General features: G+C 39.0%; 1 protein-coding gene across 1 annotated transcript; it reads right to left on the reverse strand.

Moving 5' to 3' along the window:
- Positions 1-5,493: 5,493 nt before the first annotated feature.
- On the reverse strand, positions 5,494-6,109 carry LOC111886890 (cell wall / vacuolar inhibitor of fructosidase 1). The gene has a single exon (XM_023883131.3). It carries the CDS (start codon positions 6,061-6,063, stop codon positions 5,539-5,541), a length of 525 nt encoding a protein of 174 aa, XP_023738899.1. The 5' UTR covers positions 6,064-6,109; the 3' UTR covers positions 5,494-5,538.
- Between the last annotated feature and the right edge of the window lie 10,622 nt (positions 6,110-16,731).

The following is a 16,731-nucleotide window of genomic DNA, read 5'->3' on the forward strand; positions in this document are numbered from 1 at the left end:
GACGTTCATAACACAAGACCTAAGCCAAACAATAAGATATACACAACCAAACAGTCGAGATCGCAATTGACATAAGCATCAACAACCCCAAACACCTTTCAATGCATGATTATCCCACGTAAGATGTCGTGAGAAAAACCTAAAGAAATCATTCATAAGTATTGAATGAGTACAAAAACAAAAATGATTTATTTTCAAACAAAAAAATATTAAGGACTAAATGTGTACAAAAATATTAAGGACTGAATGTGTACAAAATGAGAAATATATTACCTTATTAACTCATTTTTTCCGGCTAACCTGGAGTAACCGGTTATAAGACTGAATGTGTATAGTTTAACAAGTTGAATGGGTAAATGTAGATGAAAAAAACTCAATGAATAAATATATACAAATAGGGGCGGGTCCCTTTAGGGACCGGGGAGGCCATGGCTCCCCTGCTTTTCAAGTTTCTAATACTTGTTTATAAACATGTTCATATATTTTGATTGCCTAATAAGTAGAGAATTACTTTAAACGAGCTAGGGCACAACGAAAATACAAAAGAACTAGAACTTTTTACAAAACCTAAAATTCCTATTTTGAAGAAAAACTGATATTCCAATAAAAAAATTTAGTACCTAATGTTCCTAATTCAGAGGAAAACTTATCCACAAAGAATAAATGTTTAAATTTTTAACTATATTTTAATAACATGATGATGAAGAAAAAGAACTAAAAAGCATTCAACATGAATCTGAAAACATTGCCCTTAACCATCGTGCTTAACACCCTTTTTCTCGTTCTCTCCATCATTAGGTTTCTTCTCCGCTATGAACATATTCTCCATCCTTCTCAAGTATGAACATCTTCTTGTTATTTATAAGTCCAAACTACCTATTTTTTTGTATATTAGGCTGAACATAGTGGGGTTCGCCACCGGATCGCCAAGGCTCGTTATAAGCAAGAAAACACCGCCCCCTAGCTCTCGCTAGGGGACTCGCCAAGAGATGCTCGTCAATTGTATGACATGTAGAGAGAGAAGACAGTGGAAGAGTTTGATTGGTGCAGAAGAATTGAATGATATTTGCATGCATATAGTTTGACTACTTTTCCAGCCACTTTATTTAATTTACCATTAAATTTCCATCCGCTACAATTCAATTTTCATTTACTTTCTACAAAATTCAATTGCACAATTACATTCGGCAGTAAAAAAAACGTTTTTTTAACAAATAAACATTAAAAATTTCATCTACCATTCAACTACTATAAATCAAACCACATTCTTAACATTTCACACACACAAAATATCACTATCTTAACTCTCCAACACAAAAAATGTCTTCATCTCAAACAAAAAAACCCCAAGAACCAAAGAAAAAAAATATTCAAACCTTCCATCACTACACCTTCCACCTCCAAACACTCAATCAACAAACCTTCCATCCCCAAACCTTCCATCACCACCATGTTATCGACCATAATTTGATCAACCAATTCACTCTCCCGCTAACTTTTACTTTCCCATAATGGCTCCACAAATGTTTCCATTTAATCCTTTCTCTTCTCAACCAATGGGATTTTACCACAACCAATCTCAACCAACACCTCGGCCAGATATGGATCTTGATCCATTTGAAACGGTTCAAGAAACTCAATTCTTTTCTCAACCCCAACCGCAAACTAACTTTCAATCTCAACCACGTCGCCTACTCGACGAGTCATCTGATTTTTCTGATGAAGGCCCCGTTGAAGATCCAGTTCAAGAATCCTTTCAAGAGCCCCAAAGTGGAACCACACACACAAAAAAGGAAAAAGGAGGGCTCCAAGTAGAGGGTGGACGGATGATGAAGAAAGGACACTAACTTAATCATGGCTAGTTATGTCGGAGGACCCGATCCACGGGAAAGACCATGACTCAACAACCTTCAAACAAAAGTTTGGATTAACTTTTGCAACCGCATGAATAAGAAGTACCGCAACCCCAATTCACTTTACTTGAAGTGGAGGAACGCCAACCGAGCCGCAATGAAGTCTAAGAAAAAGTCTGGATGACCCTCAGAGGGCCAAATTTAAGAGAGTCCATGAAAAAGCAAGAAAAGATATTGAACGAGCGTTTGGAGCACTAAAAAAGCGTTGATAGATAGTTGCAAAACCATCCATGTTTCGTGATATTTCTAATATGACCGAGGTGATGTATATATGTATCATATTGCATAATATGATAGTAGAACATGAAGGAAACACGATATGTGTATACGACGAGAATGAAGTCATCTCGGAGACACAACCACTAGAATATGATGGTCAAGAATGGATGCAAAGATTGAGGATAATTCAGAGTGGAGTAATCCATACCGATATTTGCCACCATTTGACCGATCATCTTTAGACGATGGATAATCTTGATCTAAATATGTCACCGGAAGACGAATTGGAAGGCAAGCATTTGGAGGACGACCCGTTGCTTTAGTGTGAGTTTTTTTATGAAGTGGGTTTTAATAATGAAGTGTGTTTTTTTATGTATTAAATCATGTTTTAGGTCTTAAGTAGTATTAAATCGTGTTTTAAGTTATTATATATATATATATATATATATATATATATATATATATATATATATATATATATATATATACTATTTAATATTAAATAAAAAATATTTTTTTATTAAAATAAAGTAATTAAATTAAATTACAAAAAGTAAATACAAAAAATATATTTATTAAAATATAGTAATTAAATTAAATTATAAAAAAGAAAATACAAAAAGTTGAGTGGTAAGAGTGTTACCATTCCTTAGCAAATGTTAAGTGTAAGTGCTAAAAGAAGAAAGTTATGTGACATTTAAAATGCTTATGTGGCAAGGTGTCAAGAGTGTCACCACTCCTTTTAGGCCGGAGGGAGTGGTGCCATAGGTACCGCACTACCTCCTTTGATACATAGGAACCATATCATTTTTATCACACACAGGGAGTGGAAACCATGGTAGAGAAAGAGAGAGGTGAGAGAAAGGAGAAGAGAGAGAAAAACACATAAATAAAGAGAGAAGAAAGAGGGTGCGACCATTTCTAGCCACACTGAAACCGCACCCAGGGGGCGGTGTTTGCGGTCCATGTGGCAAGGATGCGGCTTGGAACCGCAGTCCATGCCTTCAAGCCTTAGCCTTATAGTATCATAAACAAGAGTACATGACATTGTGATATCATGAATCATGGTGGTCAATGTGTTTATTGCTTTTTTTTTTTAATCAAAGATAGTACGCTATGTTGCAGACTACAAACTAGCTTTTGATTTTTTTTGCCTAAATAATAATACCATATAAAAATAAATGCTTATAAATTTGTTATTAGGAGACAATTTTTTTTGCTAGTTATTTTAATGCTTCTATGTGCTAGAACTTAAAGAGATGTCATATTCTTTGTAATTCTACTAACCTTAGTTGTATAAAGGTTTTGAGAAGTTAAATAGGTATGTCCTTAGTTGTATAAAGGTTTTGAGAAGTTAAATAGGTATGTTGTTAAAATTATGTTTGGAAAAGTAGGACAAAAAATCATGCGTGTTTTTTTTCAAAAAGAAAATACCTATAGATCAAACATACTCGTTAATTGGTAGTTAATTTAGATTTTAGTAAATAAATGTAAAAAAAAAGCGACTCATAAACCAAAAGTATTAGTATTATTGATATCTTGTAGCTACCAATCAAATTTTAGTTCGGCTCCTAACCATTAATGGCCGTTAGGGATGGCAAAAAGCCCCATACCCAATGGGGAACCCGAAACCCGCACCCGTTTTGACTGGGGGATCCCCAGGTTGACAGGGGATGGGGACGGGGATGGAGAATACCCGAATAAAAAAATGGGGATGGGGATGGGAATGGGGATACCCTTAATCCCCGATTCTGGACCCGCCCCCGACATATATTAATATATAAAAATAATACAAAACATATATTTATAGTATAGTTTATAATACATAAAATTTGATCTAAGTAACCTAACTCATTAGTAATTACTTTGTTGAAATTATACTTTTTGATTTTTCTTTTATCTAATTTAAACTCGTGTATATATATATTTTTCTCTTTGGTTGATCTATTTTACCTTAAATATCAATCTGATAATTTTTTTCTACTTGATTTTTCATGTATGTATTTAAATTTGGTAGAAAATTTATTTATCTTTTTCTGCAATTTTTGGGTACTTATATATTTTATAAAATCTTTAAACTTATGCTGGTAAAATTGAAATATAGAGTTTTTTCTTACGTATAAGTTTGCATGTTAAAAGAGAAAAAAAAAATCCCCGTTTCCCCGTTGGGGATCCCCAGTCCCCGTTAGGGGTGGGGATGAGGGTTTATTTATATTCCCCGATGGGGATGGGGACAAGGATTGAAATGAGGATTCGAGGATGGGGATTGGGGTCCCCTGTGTTCCCCGCCCCCGTTGCCATCTCTAATGGCCGTGTTCCGCCTTATATACAAATTAAAAAATATATTTTACCCTTTTAACTAATTATCCTAAAAAATAATTGTAATATATTTTACCCTTTTAACTGATTATCCTAAAAGATAATTGTAAGGGAAATGTAAGGTGTGAACAGAAGGGTGTATGCTGTGTCGATGCGAGTGTGAAAATATAACACATGTCCCACCCCTCATCTAATAGAAAGCAGGACGTGGACAACCACTTCTATTAGATAACAGTAACATAGTAAATACGCAGACGTTTATAAATATATTCTCACATATTAAGTTAAAAAGAAACAAACTTGTATATATATGTATGGTTTAATTGATTTCCATATTAACACCATTAAGTAGAAAAACATCTTAATCAATAAAATTTTAAACTACAATATATATATATATATATATATATATATATATATATATATATATATATATATATATATATATATATATATATATATAAGCTGCAAATAGAAAAAAATTTATTTTATCATCACTAAACAGAAAAAGAGAGTGGATTCTACCATGAACAACGCATGAATCTTTTTATCAAAGCATTTTCTTATCATCGATGGAAAAGGATCATAAAGTTAAAGGGGGAAGAATATGATGGGTTCCTAAAGCCACTTTGTACACCCTTTTGTCCATATATATATCAATGATTGTTCATGTGCTTTATCATCTACAAAGCCTAATCAAGTTTGGTATTGGACTTTGGTGATTTATATACCTAAACTTCCCCTCCCCCTCTCTCTCTCTCTCTCTCTCTCTCTATATATATATATATATATATATATATATATATATATATATATATATATATATATATATATATATATATATATATATATATATATATATATATATATATATATATATGCACCTCACTAGAAAAACCCGACTCTTAAACCTACAAAAACCTGAATATCTCTTATTAACTAAACGGTACGGAATGAAATTCATATCAATATATAATCGTCAAATTTACCCCTATTACATGTTATATAATATGAAAAATAAATATATATACATATAACTTAGTTAGCATCAAGCATATATATATTTATAGAAACAATAAATGACAAGTTATAATAACATCCTAATAATAGCTCTAGCAACGTTAGCAGTATTCTCAACTCCCTTATTCATCTCCGTCAGTGTCACCGGCGACTTATGAGCACCACCACCACTAAAACTCCTCTCACATGCTTGAGCCTCCACCGCAGTATCCGCCATCCCATCTTCAGCAAACTTGGGCTGACCACCATCCAACGCCTGTATGGCCGACGGCACATCTGCTTTCACCACCGCTATGTACATTTGAGCGCACTCACTTAACGACCGCCGGAGCTCAGGGTGTGACCTATAAAGAGACTTGATGTGTTGTATGGCTTGAGTCGCCTTAACCCTTGTTGCACCAACCATGATGAGTCCTAAGTCACTAACATCACCACTTGAGCTCTTGGGGTTTGATAAGAGAGTTGTGAGGCATAGATTGTATGAAGGTGTTGCCTTACATGTGCTTTCTATCAACTTTCTATCTGCCATCACCATTAATGGAGCTTGAAAGAGATGAAGAGATAGAAAAATGAGAAAAGAGAAGAGCTTCATATTTGATGAATTGATCCTTAGCCTTTGAGATTAGTTTGCTTTCCCAAGTGGAAGTGTCATACTCTATTTATGAACAAGCTAGCACTCTCTTTTAGGAGCTCGAATCTTTAAATCCAAAGTAACGTACAAGTTTTAATGGTTGATGTATATCCTTTGGAATTGGTATTGCATTGCACTTGAGAACTTTAGCTCTAAATAATAGAGTATAGATAAAGTTGATAGCGACACGATTCTCAAAGGAGTTTTGGATGTTACTCACGCCTTCTCAAAATAAATATCGATTATTTTCTTCCTTGTAAATAAATACGATTATTAACTTTTTCTAACAGTTAAAAAGTTTAATAATAATAATAATAATAATGATTTACTCATGAAGGTTTTTTTTGCCACTTGTCATATTTTCATTTAATTTGTTACGTGTAACTTTATGGTAATTTTAAATTAATTTTTATTCCACTTGTTATTTTATGGTTTATCTATTTTATTAAATGCCAAATATTATTTAAATTTAATAATAAATGCATATCAATTTCATTAATGGTGTTTCCTTCTAATTTCAAAATTACTAAATTAAAGTTTCATTAATTTTCCTTTATTTATTTATTTAAATTATTTGTTTAAATTTAAAAGAGAAAAAAAAAACACTTTAATTTTTATAATTCAATTCTCACTTTTCTTATAAATTCAAACTTCTCAAATATTTTGAATTTTATATTAATTTTTATAAATAAACTCATGTGATACATGAGTCTTACACCTAGTAATAATAATAAAAGCAAGCCAAAAACTGGACGATATAACGACAGACACAAAAATTATATGGGCGAGATTAGGGCTGTGCATGGGTCGGTTTGGGTCGGTTTTAGACCCAAATCCAACCCAACCCAACCCGTAAATTGTCGGTTTCTGGTTTTCAGGATCCAATGGGATCGGTTTCTGGTCGGTTTGGTTTCTCGGGTTCTAAGATCGGTTTTTCAACCCATGCACTCAACAGTTTCTATATTTACTTGAGACCTTTACATCTACATAGAAAAAAATGCAATCAACATCAACAGTTTTTGGAATTAACAAAAAAAATTGTTTTTAGATCATACAGGAACAAAAATTCTGAATTTCAGCATAAAAAATATAAGCAAATAGCCAATAACATCATAATTCATAAGCAAACAACAACAATATGTCAACAACAATAATCTATATCGTAGGTTCATTCAGCTCTAAAATCACTAAATCAGCTACTGTTAAAATCAAACAACAACAATAATTTGCTGAATATTGATGTCTTTCTTTCTGTAGATGAACTATGAAGGTTATAATCAAACATTTAAACCCTAGATGAACCATGAAGGTTATAATCCTTGAACATTATAATCAATGTTATAATCCTTAAGAGAAATTTGAAAACCAACTTGAGAAGTGAGAAGCGAGAACGGAGTGTCGGAGGCGGCGATTTGGAAGAATGGCGTCGACAGTTTGGGAATGGGGTTGTTGGAGTCGGAACTCGTCGGAGCTCCTGCTGCTGCTGGTTGTGTCGTCGATTTCGATTTAGTGATATAGGGTTATTATATTTTCTTTTCTTTATATATATATATATATATATATATATATATATATATATATATATATATATATATATATATATATATATATATATATATGGGTCGGTTTCTCGGGTTGGATGGGTCGGTTTCTGGGTAAAAACCGAAACTGAACCCGATTTTTCGGTTTTTAAAAAATCTAAACCCTAACCGTCGGTTTTGCTTCGGTTTCTGTTTTTTTCGGTTTCGGTTTCGTCGGTTTTAACCGGTTTCCCGATTTGTTGGTTTGAGTTTGCTCACCCCTAGGCGAGATCATACAAATTATTAAGTGGACTTTTTGACCATAATGGGGTTGTTGAAAGAAATATTTACCATGTTCTTTCAAAAGTATTTACCATTTTAGTGTTTTTCTTATTTTTCTTTACTTTATAGTTTCCTATTCAGCTCTTTTTTTTATTTTAAATATCTTATTTTTTTTCTCTTTTATTCCACCTTTTTATTGTTTTTTATATATATTTTTAAATGACAACTTTCATTTTAGTTTTTTTTACCCTTTTTACTGCTTTTTAAAATAAATGTTCTTTTTTTCAGGTTTTTTCTTTTTTTAATATCCATTTTTCTTATACAACCTTTTTACCATCAAATTTTAGCCTCAACATTAAAAAATCATCAAAAACCACCACTATAATCAAATTTTAACGCACAAAAATTCTAACATTCACATACAATGTTTTTAAAATGAAAAAAAGACACATCAACATTGTTTCTTACAAAAAAACACCACAAAAAAAACTCCAACATTGTTTATTACAAAAAGAAGAAAATCACAATTATGTAACAGCCCAAAATTCAAGCCCAAAAATTTCATTTTTTGATTAATTAATTCATAAAACATTCATTGGAAAGTATTGTATAAACATGACATCTCAAAACCAAGTATCATATTCGAAAGCCACAACCATGAACAAATGTCATATCAGAGTACAATCCCAGAAAACACCATGCGGAAAAATCATATGTGTGTGTGATGCCATGCTATGCCGCCGGCTCCTTCCCCTTAGACGAAGAGGTACTTGAAACCAAAAACTGAAACCGTAAGCACAAAGCTTAGTGAGTTCCCCCATCATACCACATACCATACAATACCATCGATATCTTTTAACCGGTAATCATCATCGGTATCTTTCAACCGATAAACATCATCGGTATCTTCCAACTGGTAATCGTTATCGGTATCTTTCAATCGGTAATCGTCATCGGTATCTTTCAACCGGTAACTGGGGACTATTCCACCCCTACTACTAGCATACAATAGCAATATATAAGCACACATTCGAACATATCCAGGTACTGACCTACCCCTTGGTCCTAAAGACCACTATCAGGGAAACTATCCCTAACATGCAACATATCATACATATATAACTCATAACCAAACGCAAACCAAACCAAGATAAATTATCACAAAGATAATTATCTTCTAAGTATTCCTCAATGGTGGGCCGACATTGTGGCCTAAGACCCACCCCTAATGGAAGGTAACTCACCTCGTATCTGCTGAACTGTGCGGGAATCCTCTGACTGCTATCGCGGCTGCTCCGGAAGTCCTCCGGATAAAATTCCCACAAAACACTTAGTCAGAAACTGACATCTACCCTTAGGGTAAAATGACCATTTTACCCCTTGACCAAGTCAAAGTCAAAGTCAACTTCCAGTTGACCTGACTCGCCAAATTGGCTCGCCAACTTGCCGAGTCCCCATCCTTTCATCTGTCCTCATACCCGTCTCTACTCGTCGAGTTAGGCGATGACTCGACGAGTTTTCCTTCTAAATGAACACCGACTGAATCTACATCCGACTCGCCGAGTTGTATGAACAACTCGTCGAGTTCATCATCAACTGATACTCATGTCCTGACTTGACACATCGAGTTGTATGAACAACTCGTCGAGTTACTCTTCATCCTATGAACACGTTCTGTCCTTGACTCGCCGAGTTCCATGAAGATTGTCTTGGACTCGCCGAGTCCGTTCATGCACTCGCCGAGTACCATGAATTCCCAGAACACTTTGCTTAGTCCAGAACGTTTGGTCACTCCCCGGGACTCCTAAAAACCCTTCCACACTCAACTGGTCCTTACGACCCTCATTGATATGGGACCAAAACCCTTGGACTCGCCGAGTCTATCACATTCCTTACTAAGAACTTCGATTTCTGATGTACAACACTTAACCAAATGATAGATCCAGGCCCCTAAAATCGATGTAGCACGTAAAGTTACAAATTTTACGTGCATGCATGGGACATTAGAGCTTAAAAGGCTCTAGAATGGTTCTTTTGTTGCATGGGGCCTTCCTTGGTGCAAAAAGCAACCTAGATCTGACTTGTGGCTCATAAAATGACATGATACAGAAACCCAAAGGCCACCAAAAATGGCTTATAACAGAACACATACCAAGAACCAGGTGCTACAAATCTCCCCCAATTATTTTAGACTTCGTCCTCGAAGTCTGCCACTCAATCTTGGAACAGCTTGGGGTAGTGCTCCATCATGTCGCTCACCGGCTCCCATGTCCACCCCGACCCCTTCTGGTGCTGCCATTGCACCTTCACAAGTTCTACTCTTTTGTTCCTTAGATCCTTCGACTTCTTGTCAAGGATTGCTACAGGCCGCTCGATGTAATTCAGACTGCCATCAAACTGAATGTCCTCCAAGGGTACCACCGTCGTATCGTCCACTAGGCACTTCCGCAGCTGAGAGACGTGGAAAGTGCTATGGATCTGAATGAGCTCGGCTGGCAGATCCAGCCGGTACGCCACCCTGCCCACCCGGGCTACAACCCTGAACAATCCGATATACCTTGGGCCCAACTTTCCCCGCTTACTGGATCTGATGACGCCCTTCCATGGCGACACCTTTAGGAGAACCATATCCCCGACCTGGAACTCCAGGTCTGATCGACGCTTATTAGCATAACTTTTCTGCCAACTCTGAGCAGTCTGAAGCCTACTCCGGACCTACTGAATCTTCTCTGTTGTCACGAGCACTACTTCGGTGCTCCCCATGACTCTCTGGCCAACCTCGCTCCAACATATCGGGGTCCTGCACCTCCTCCCATACAACATCTCGAAGGGAGGACGGTCGATACTCGCGTGATAGCTGTTATTATACGAGAACTACGCCAATAGGAGGTAGGTATCCCAACTACCTCTGAAATCTAAAACGCATGCTCGCAGCATATCCTCCAGAGTCCGGATGGTCCGCTCGCTCTGGTCATCCGTCTGCGGGTGAAAAGCGGTGCTAAAATCCAGACGAGTACCCAGCTCGTCATGAAACCTTTTCCAAAACCTGGAAGTAAACTGCACGTCTCTGTCTGAAATTACCGAAACTGGCACTCCGTGCCGGGCCACCACCTTCCTGATATAGATATCGGCCAATTTCTCGGCCGAGATGCTCTCCTGAATCGGAATAAAGTGGGCGATCTTGGTCAATCGATCCACGATGACCCATATCGAATCCATCCCCCGCGCGGTCCTGGGAAGCTTCGTGATAAAATCCATTGTAATATCCTCCCATTTCCACAGCGGGATATCCAACGGCTGCATCTTGCCGTGGGGTCTCTGATGCTCGGCCTTGACCTTCTTGCAGGTCAAGCACCGTTCCACGTAACATGCCACATCCCGCTTCATGTAGGGCCACCAATAGTCCAGACGAAGATCCCTATACATCTTCGTCACCCCGGGATGAATGGAGAATCAAGATTTGTGCACCTCCTCCATCAGGACCTGGCGCACTCCTCCATGATAAGGGACCCACACCCTACGGTGAAGAGTCAATAACCCTCGGTTATCATAGTCGAAAGAGGAAACCTGCCCCACAATCCGCTCACTCTTCCGATGTTCATCCTTCATAGCCTCTTGCTGAGCCTCCCGGATCCACTCCAGAAGCAGAGTCACCACTATCATCCTTAGACAAATATCCCTGATCGGTGCTACCTTGCGGCTAAGCGCATCGGCCACGACATTGGCCTTCCCTGGATGGTAGAGGATCTTATAATCATAGTCCTTCACCACATCAAGCCACTGACGCTGCCTCGTATTCAGATTTAGCTGGTCCATGAGATACCTCAAACTCTTGTGGTCCGTGTAAATCATACACCGAACCCCATAGAGGTAATGACGCCAAATCTTGAGGGCGAGCACAACAGCCCCCAACTCCAAATCATGCGTCAGGTAGTTCGCCTCGTGAGGCTTCAGCTGCCTCGACGCGTAGGCGATGACATGCCCTCTTTGCATCAATACCGCACCCAATCCTGCGATGGATGCATCGCAGTACACAACAAAATCCTCCATGCCCTATGGCAGGGCTAAAATTGGCGCCTCGCACAATCTCTGTCTCAACGTCTCAAATGCGGCCTGCTGCTTAGGCCCCCAGCGATACACCACCGACTTCTTAGTCAGTCGGGTGAGCGGAACTGCTATCTTGGAGAAATCCTGAATGAATCTCTAATAATAGCCTGCCAATCCTAGGAAGCTCCGAATCTCAGATGGATACCTCGGAATCTCCCAATTCTTCACGACCTCTACCTTGTCCGGATCTATCGAAATGCTGTTCTGGTTGACAAGGTGCCCAAGAAACTGCACCTCGCGCAACCAGAACTCACACTTGGAGAACTTAGCATACAAGTTATCCCTCCTCAAAGTCTCTAGAACCTCCCGCAGATGCTCCTCACGTTGCTCCCGCGTCTTGGAATAAACCTGGATGTCATCAATAAACACTATCACAGACCGATCTAACATCGGTCTACACACGCGGTTCATGAGATCCATGAACGCAGCAGGAGCATTGGTGAGCCCGAAAGACATCAGCACAAACTCATAGTGGCCATAACGCGTCCGAAACGCGGTCTTCTGCACGTCCTCCTCTCTGACCCTCATCTGATGATACCCTGAACACAAATCAATCTTAGAGAACCAAGATGCTCCCTGAAGCTGGTCAAAGAGGTCATCAATCCTCGGGAGTGGGTAGCGGTTCTTCACCGTTACCTTGTTCAGCTCCCGGTAATCTATACACATCCGATGCGACCCGTCCTTCTTCCTCACAAACAGAATCGGGGCTCCCTAGGGTGAACTGCTAGGTCTAATGAAACCCTTGTCTAACAGCTCCTGCAGCTGTGTAGACAACTCCTGCATCTCAGGAGGAGCCAACCGATATGGTGCCTTGGCTATCGGAGCCGCACCATGAACTAGGTCGATCCTGAATTCCACCTGTCGTTCCGGAGGTATCCCAGGCAACTCCTCGGGGAATACGTCCGCAAACTCCCGTACCACAGGTACATCGTCCACCGTAGCCCTACCCGTTTCCCGGGTATCCATAACATACGCGACATAACCTGCACAACCCTGCTGGAGGTAACGCCTAGCTCTCGCTGCTGAACATAAAGCTGGTCCTTGCTGTGGCCTCTCGCCCTGGATCACCAGATCTCCCCCGCTTGGGGTCCTGACCCGCACCAACTGCTGCGCGCAGTCGATCATTGCCCCATTAGGGCTGAGCCAATCCATGCCTATAATCACCTTGTTCCCACGCAATGGAATGGGAACCAAGTCTACCAGGTAGCGCTCCTCAAATAACCTTAACACACAATCTCGAAATACCGTCAATGCTCGCACCGAACGGTCGTCTGCAATCTCTACCTCTAGAGGGCAATCCAGCATGCCCGAAGACTCGGAAAATCTCTTGCTAAGCGCAAGAGACACAAATGATCGGGTAGCGCCCGAGTCAAACAATACCAGAACCGGGACGCCGTTCACATGGAACGATCCTAAACAGAGCACATATCAATAACACAATCTCAACAAAAAAAATACCAGAGGGAAAGAATCATACCCGTCACCACATTGGGTGCAGCGCGTGCCACCTGGGCTATCAGTTGAAATGCTCGGCTGCGCACCACTGGAACCTCTGTCTTGACCTTCCGACCATCTGTAACCCGCGCCGTCATTGAGACCAGGGCTGCCGCTGGCACTGCTGCTGACGCTGCTGTCAATCTCGGGCAATTGGCCCTTTTGTGGCCCCTCTGATTGCAATGGAAGCAAATCAGGTCTGTCATCTGTATCGCAGGGGCGGGGGCAGTACAATCCCTTCCAAAATGCCCCACCTTGCCACACTTATAGTAGCCCGAACCCGGCCCAGTGCGGCAAGCTCCCTTGTGTGACCGACCACATTTCCCACAGTGGTCCCGTCCTGCCTGGCCTTTCGGCCTACCATCAGATCTCTTGGGCTTCTTCCCCGAAGCCCCAGTCGTCAGCCCCTCCACTGCCTTCCTCTTCTGGACGTGCTCAAGATCAATCTCCCTCTCCCTAGCCCTGGCAATCATGGAATCCAAGGTATGGCAAGCCGAAAAACTAACATGCTCCCGAATGTCAGCTCGTAGCATGTCATGGTAGCGGGTCCTCCTCATATCCTCATCACCCACGTACTGGGGCACCAGTAATGCCCTCTCCCGGAACTTGGCGGTGATCTCCGCCACAGTCTCCATAGTCTGCCTCATATCCCAAAACTCCCTGGCCAGCTGCTGAAGCTCCACAGCTGGCGCAAACTCCGCCCTGAATCTGGTCACAAAGTCCAACCAAGTCATAGCCTCAACAGCCGAGACTCCCAATGAGTCCCCAACAGACTCCCACCACTCCCTAGCCCATTCTCGCAAGCATCCTGCTGCATATCTCACCTTCGACCCCTCTGGGCAGAAGCTCGTCAGCTGCACAGACTCAATGTCTGCAATCCATCTCCTAGCAGCAATGGGGTCTTTCACCCCATGGAAATCCGGCGCACCACTCCCACAAAAGTGTTGGATTAGTTTCTAAGTCCATAACTATTTTGGTATGTACTTGACCCGATGGTGCATGGTCCTTTTGGGTTGCCATCACCAAAGCAACTTGATAAGATAAATTATGGAGAGAAAGGATTAAATATGATTTATTAATATATTATGAGAATAATATATTAAAGGAGAAATCATATTGTTTAATTAATATTAGTCAAGAATTAATAAGAATTAAGTTTGTGACTAAAAGAGATTAATTAAACTTAAGGGACTAGAATTGTAATTATAAGATAATTGCAATTGGGCTATGGATTACCTTATATTATAAGGTTGGACAAATTATATGGGGAAACCCATTAGAAATCGTCCAAGGCCTTTAAGGAAAGGAGTCCATGGGTTGCTTAGGGCTTAAGCATCCAAATTAGGGTTTCCTTATTAGATAACCCTAATAGCCTCACTATATATTGAACCCTTATGCCCCAAAAACGTGGACAAGCTTCCTTCTAGGGTTTCCACACGTTTTGGGCAGCCTCCTCCTATTCTCCTCTTCATCCTCTTGCTCTTGGTGTTTGTGAACCATTAGAGGAGTGACATTTGTGACTCTAAGCTTTCTAAAGTCAATACAAGAAGGATTTGAGATTGTTATTGCTACATAACAATCAAGGTATGATCTAAACCCTAATTTATATGTTATATTGATTATCATATTCTAGATCTAGGGTTTATAGTCTTGGATGAATTGCATGTACAATAGAGAAACCTAGATCCAAGCATTAGGGTTTGTATGAGCACATAGGATGTTCTTATAGCCAAAACCCATCAGTGGTATCAGAGCCTTGATTGGTTTCTATTGTATTGATGCATTATGTAGCTGGAAATCAAATTATGGCTTACTGTTTGACCTGACTCGGCGAGTCACTACTTGGACTCGGCGAGTCAGCCCTACTCGGCGAGTTCCAAAGTGTGACTCGGTGAGTCGGAGCGTCAGACAGAGGAAATTTCGGATTTTGTTGTTGTTTTGCTTAAGGATAATTACCATATTCGTTTCAAACCTATAAAATACGAGTTTTATTGTTTCTTAAAGAATATCCTTGCCAAAACACAAGATAATTACCAATTGATTAGATAATAACTTCCTTATATGATAAAGAGTGGATTATTTGTATTAATTGGGTAACTTATTTTGCAAGAAATTGAAAATTAGGTCAGTTATAAATAATGATGAAATTAATTGTTTAATTTATATTATTTATTTGATCCTTGTGTTATGAAAAGTTTCAAATTTTCCCCTTTAGGTTTTATAGTTTAAATTTCAACTCAAAAGTTTAGTTTTGAAATTTAAATAGTTGAAACCCTAATGTTTTGAAAAGGTTTCAAAACTTGCCCTCAAGTTTTGGAATTTAAATTTTGATTAAAAGTTTAATTTTGATGTATATTTAAATTCTAAACCTAAATGTTTTGAAATGTTTCAAAACTTGCCCTCAAGTTTTGGAATTTAAAAGTTGATTAAAAGGTTTAATTTAGGAATGTTAAATTCTAAAACCCTAGTATTGTTTTGAAAAGTTCAAATCACACCCTTATGGTTTTATTAATTAATTAAGGTGTATAATTAAAAGAGGTTTAATAAATCCATAAAAGTTTAGGTTTACAATTTAATTGAATTAAAAGTATAATTGTTAAATTTGACCTCCTAGTATTTTAATAGTGTAAAATACACCCTATACTATATATAACATTAACAGTCTAACATTATATATATGTATGAGAAAAAGTCAGTCTTACCGTTAGTAGGCCTCATTCACGAAGCTGGTCTATAAGGGGTGTTTAAGGAAATTGCCTATAAAATGGCGATTGAATGAGTATCCACTCTTACCCACCGCACTCTTGACTAGTGGAGGGTCGTTAGCCGAACGGGTAGGATAGGACAAAAACCTTCCATTATAAGTATAATGAAGTACAAAAGTAACTAAATGTTTTACAAATTCCCAATCTTAGTTACTTAGGCAAAAGTGAATTGATGCAATTCCATGAAATTACACTTTGTGCCCTTGCGAAGACGTTAGTGGAGCGTGTGTGGTTTACCGACACACTAAATGGTTCTAAGCATAGGTAGTAAGGGTGACTCAATGTTTGTCATAGTTCGGTGGAGCGTGTGTGGTTTACCGGCACATCGAATAGGTGACTGTAACATGTGAGGGTACCATGTAAGTTTGCATGGTTATTCACACCCGCTTTGTGATCCTCGGCATCCCAGTCACAAACAAGAGGGGCATATCGAGATTTAAACATGCCATTGAAATGTTCAA

Source organism: Lactuca sativa, chromosome 6 (genome assembly GCF_002870075.4).
Source record: "Lactuca sativa cultivar Salinas chromosome 6, Lsat_Salinas_v11, whole genome shotgun sequence".
Classification (NCBI taxonomy): domain Eukaryota; kingdom Viridiplantae; phylum Streptophyta; class Magnoliopsida; order Asterales; family Asteraceae; genus Lactuca; species Lactuca sativa.

Coding starts and splice junctions, on each gene's coding strand:
- LOC111886890 (XM_023883131.3), bottom strand. CDS start 6,063: ATGAAGCTCTTCTCTTTTCTCATTTTTCTATCTCTTCATCTCTTTCAA.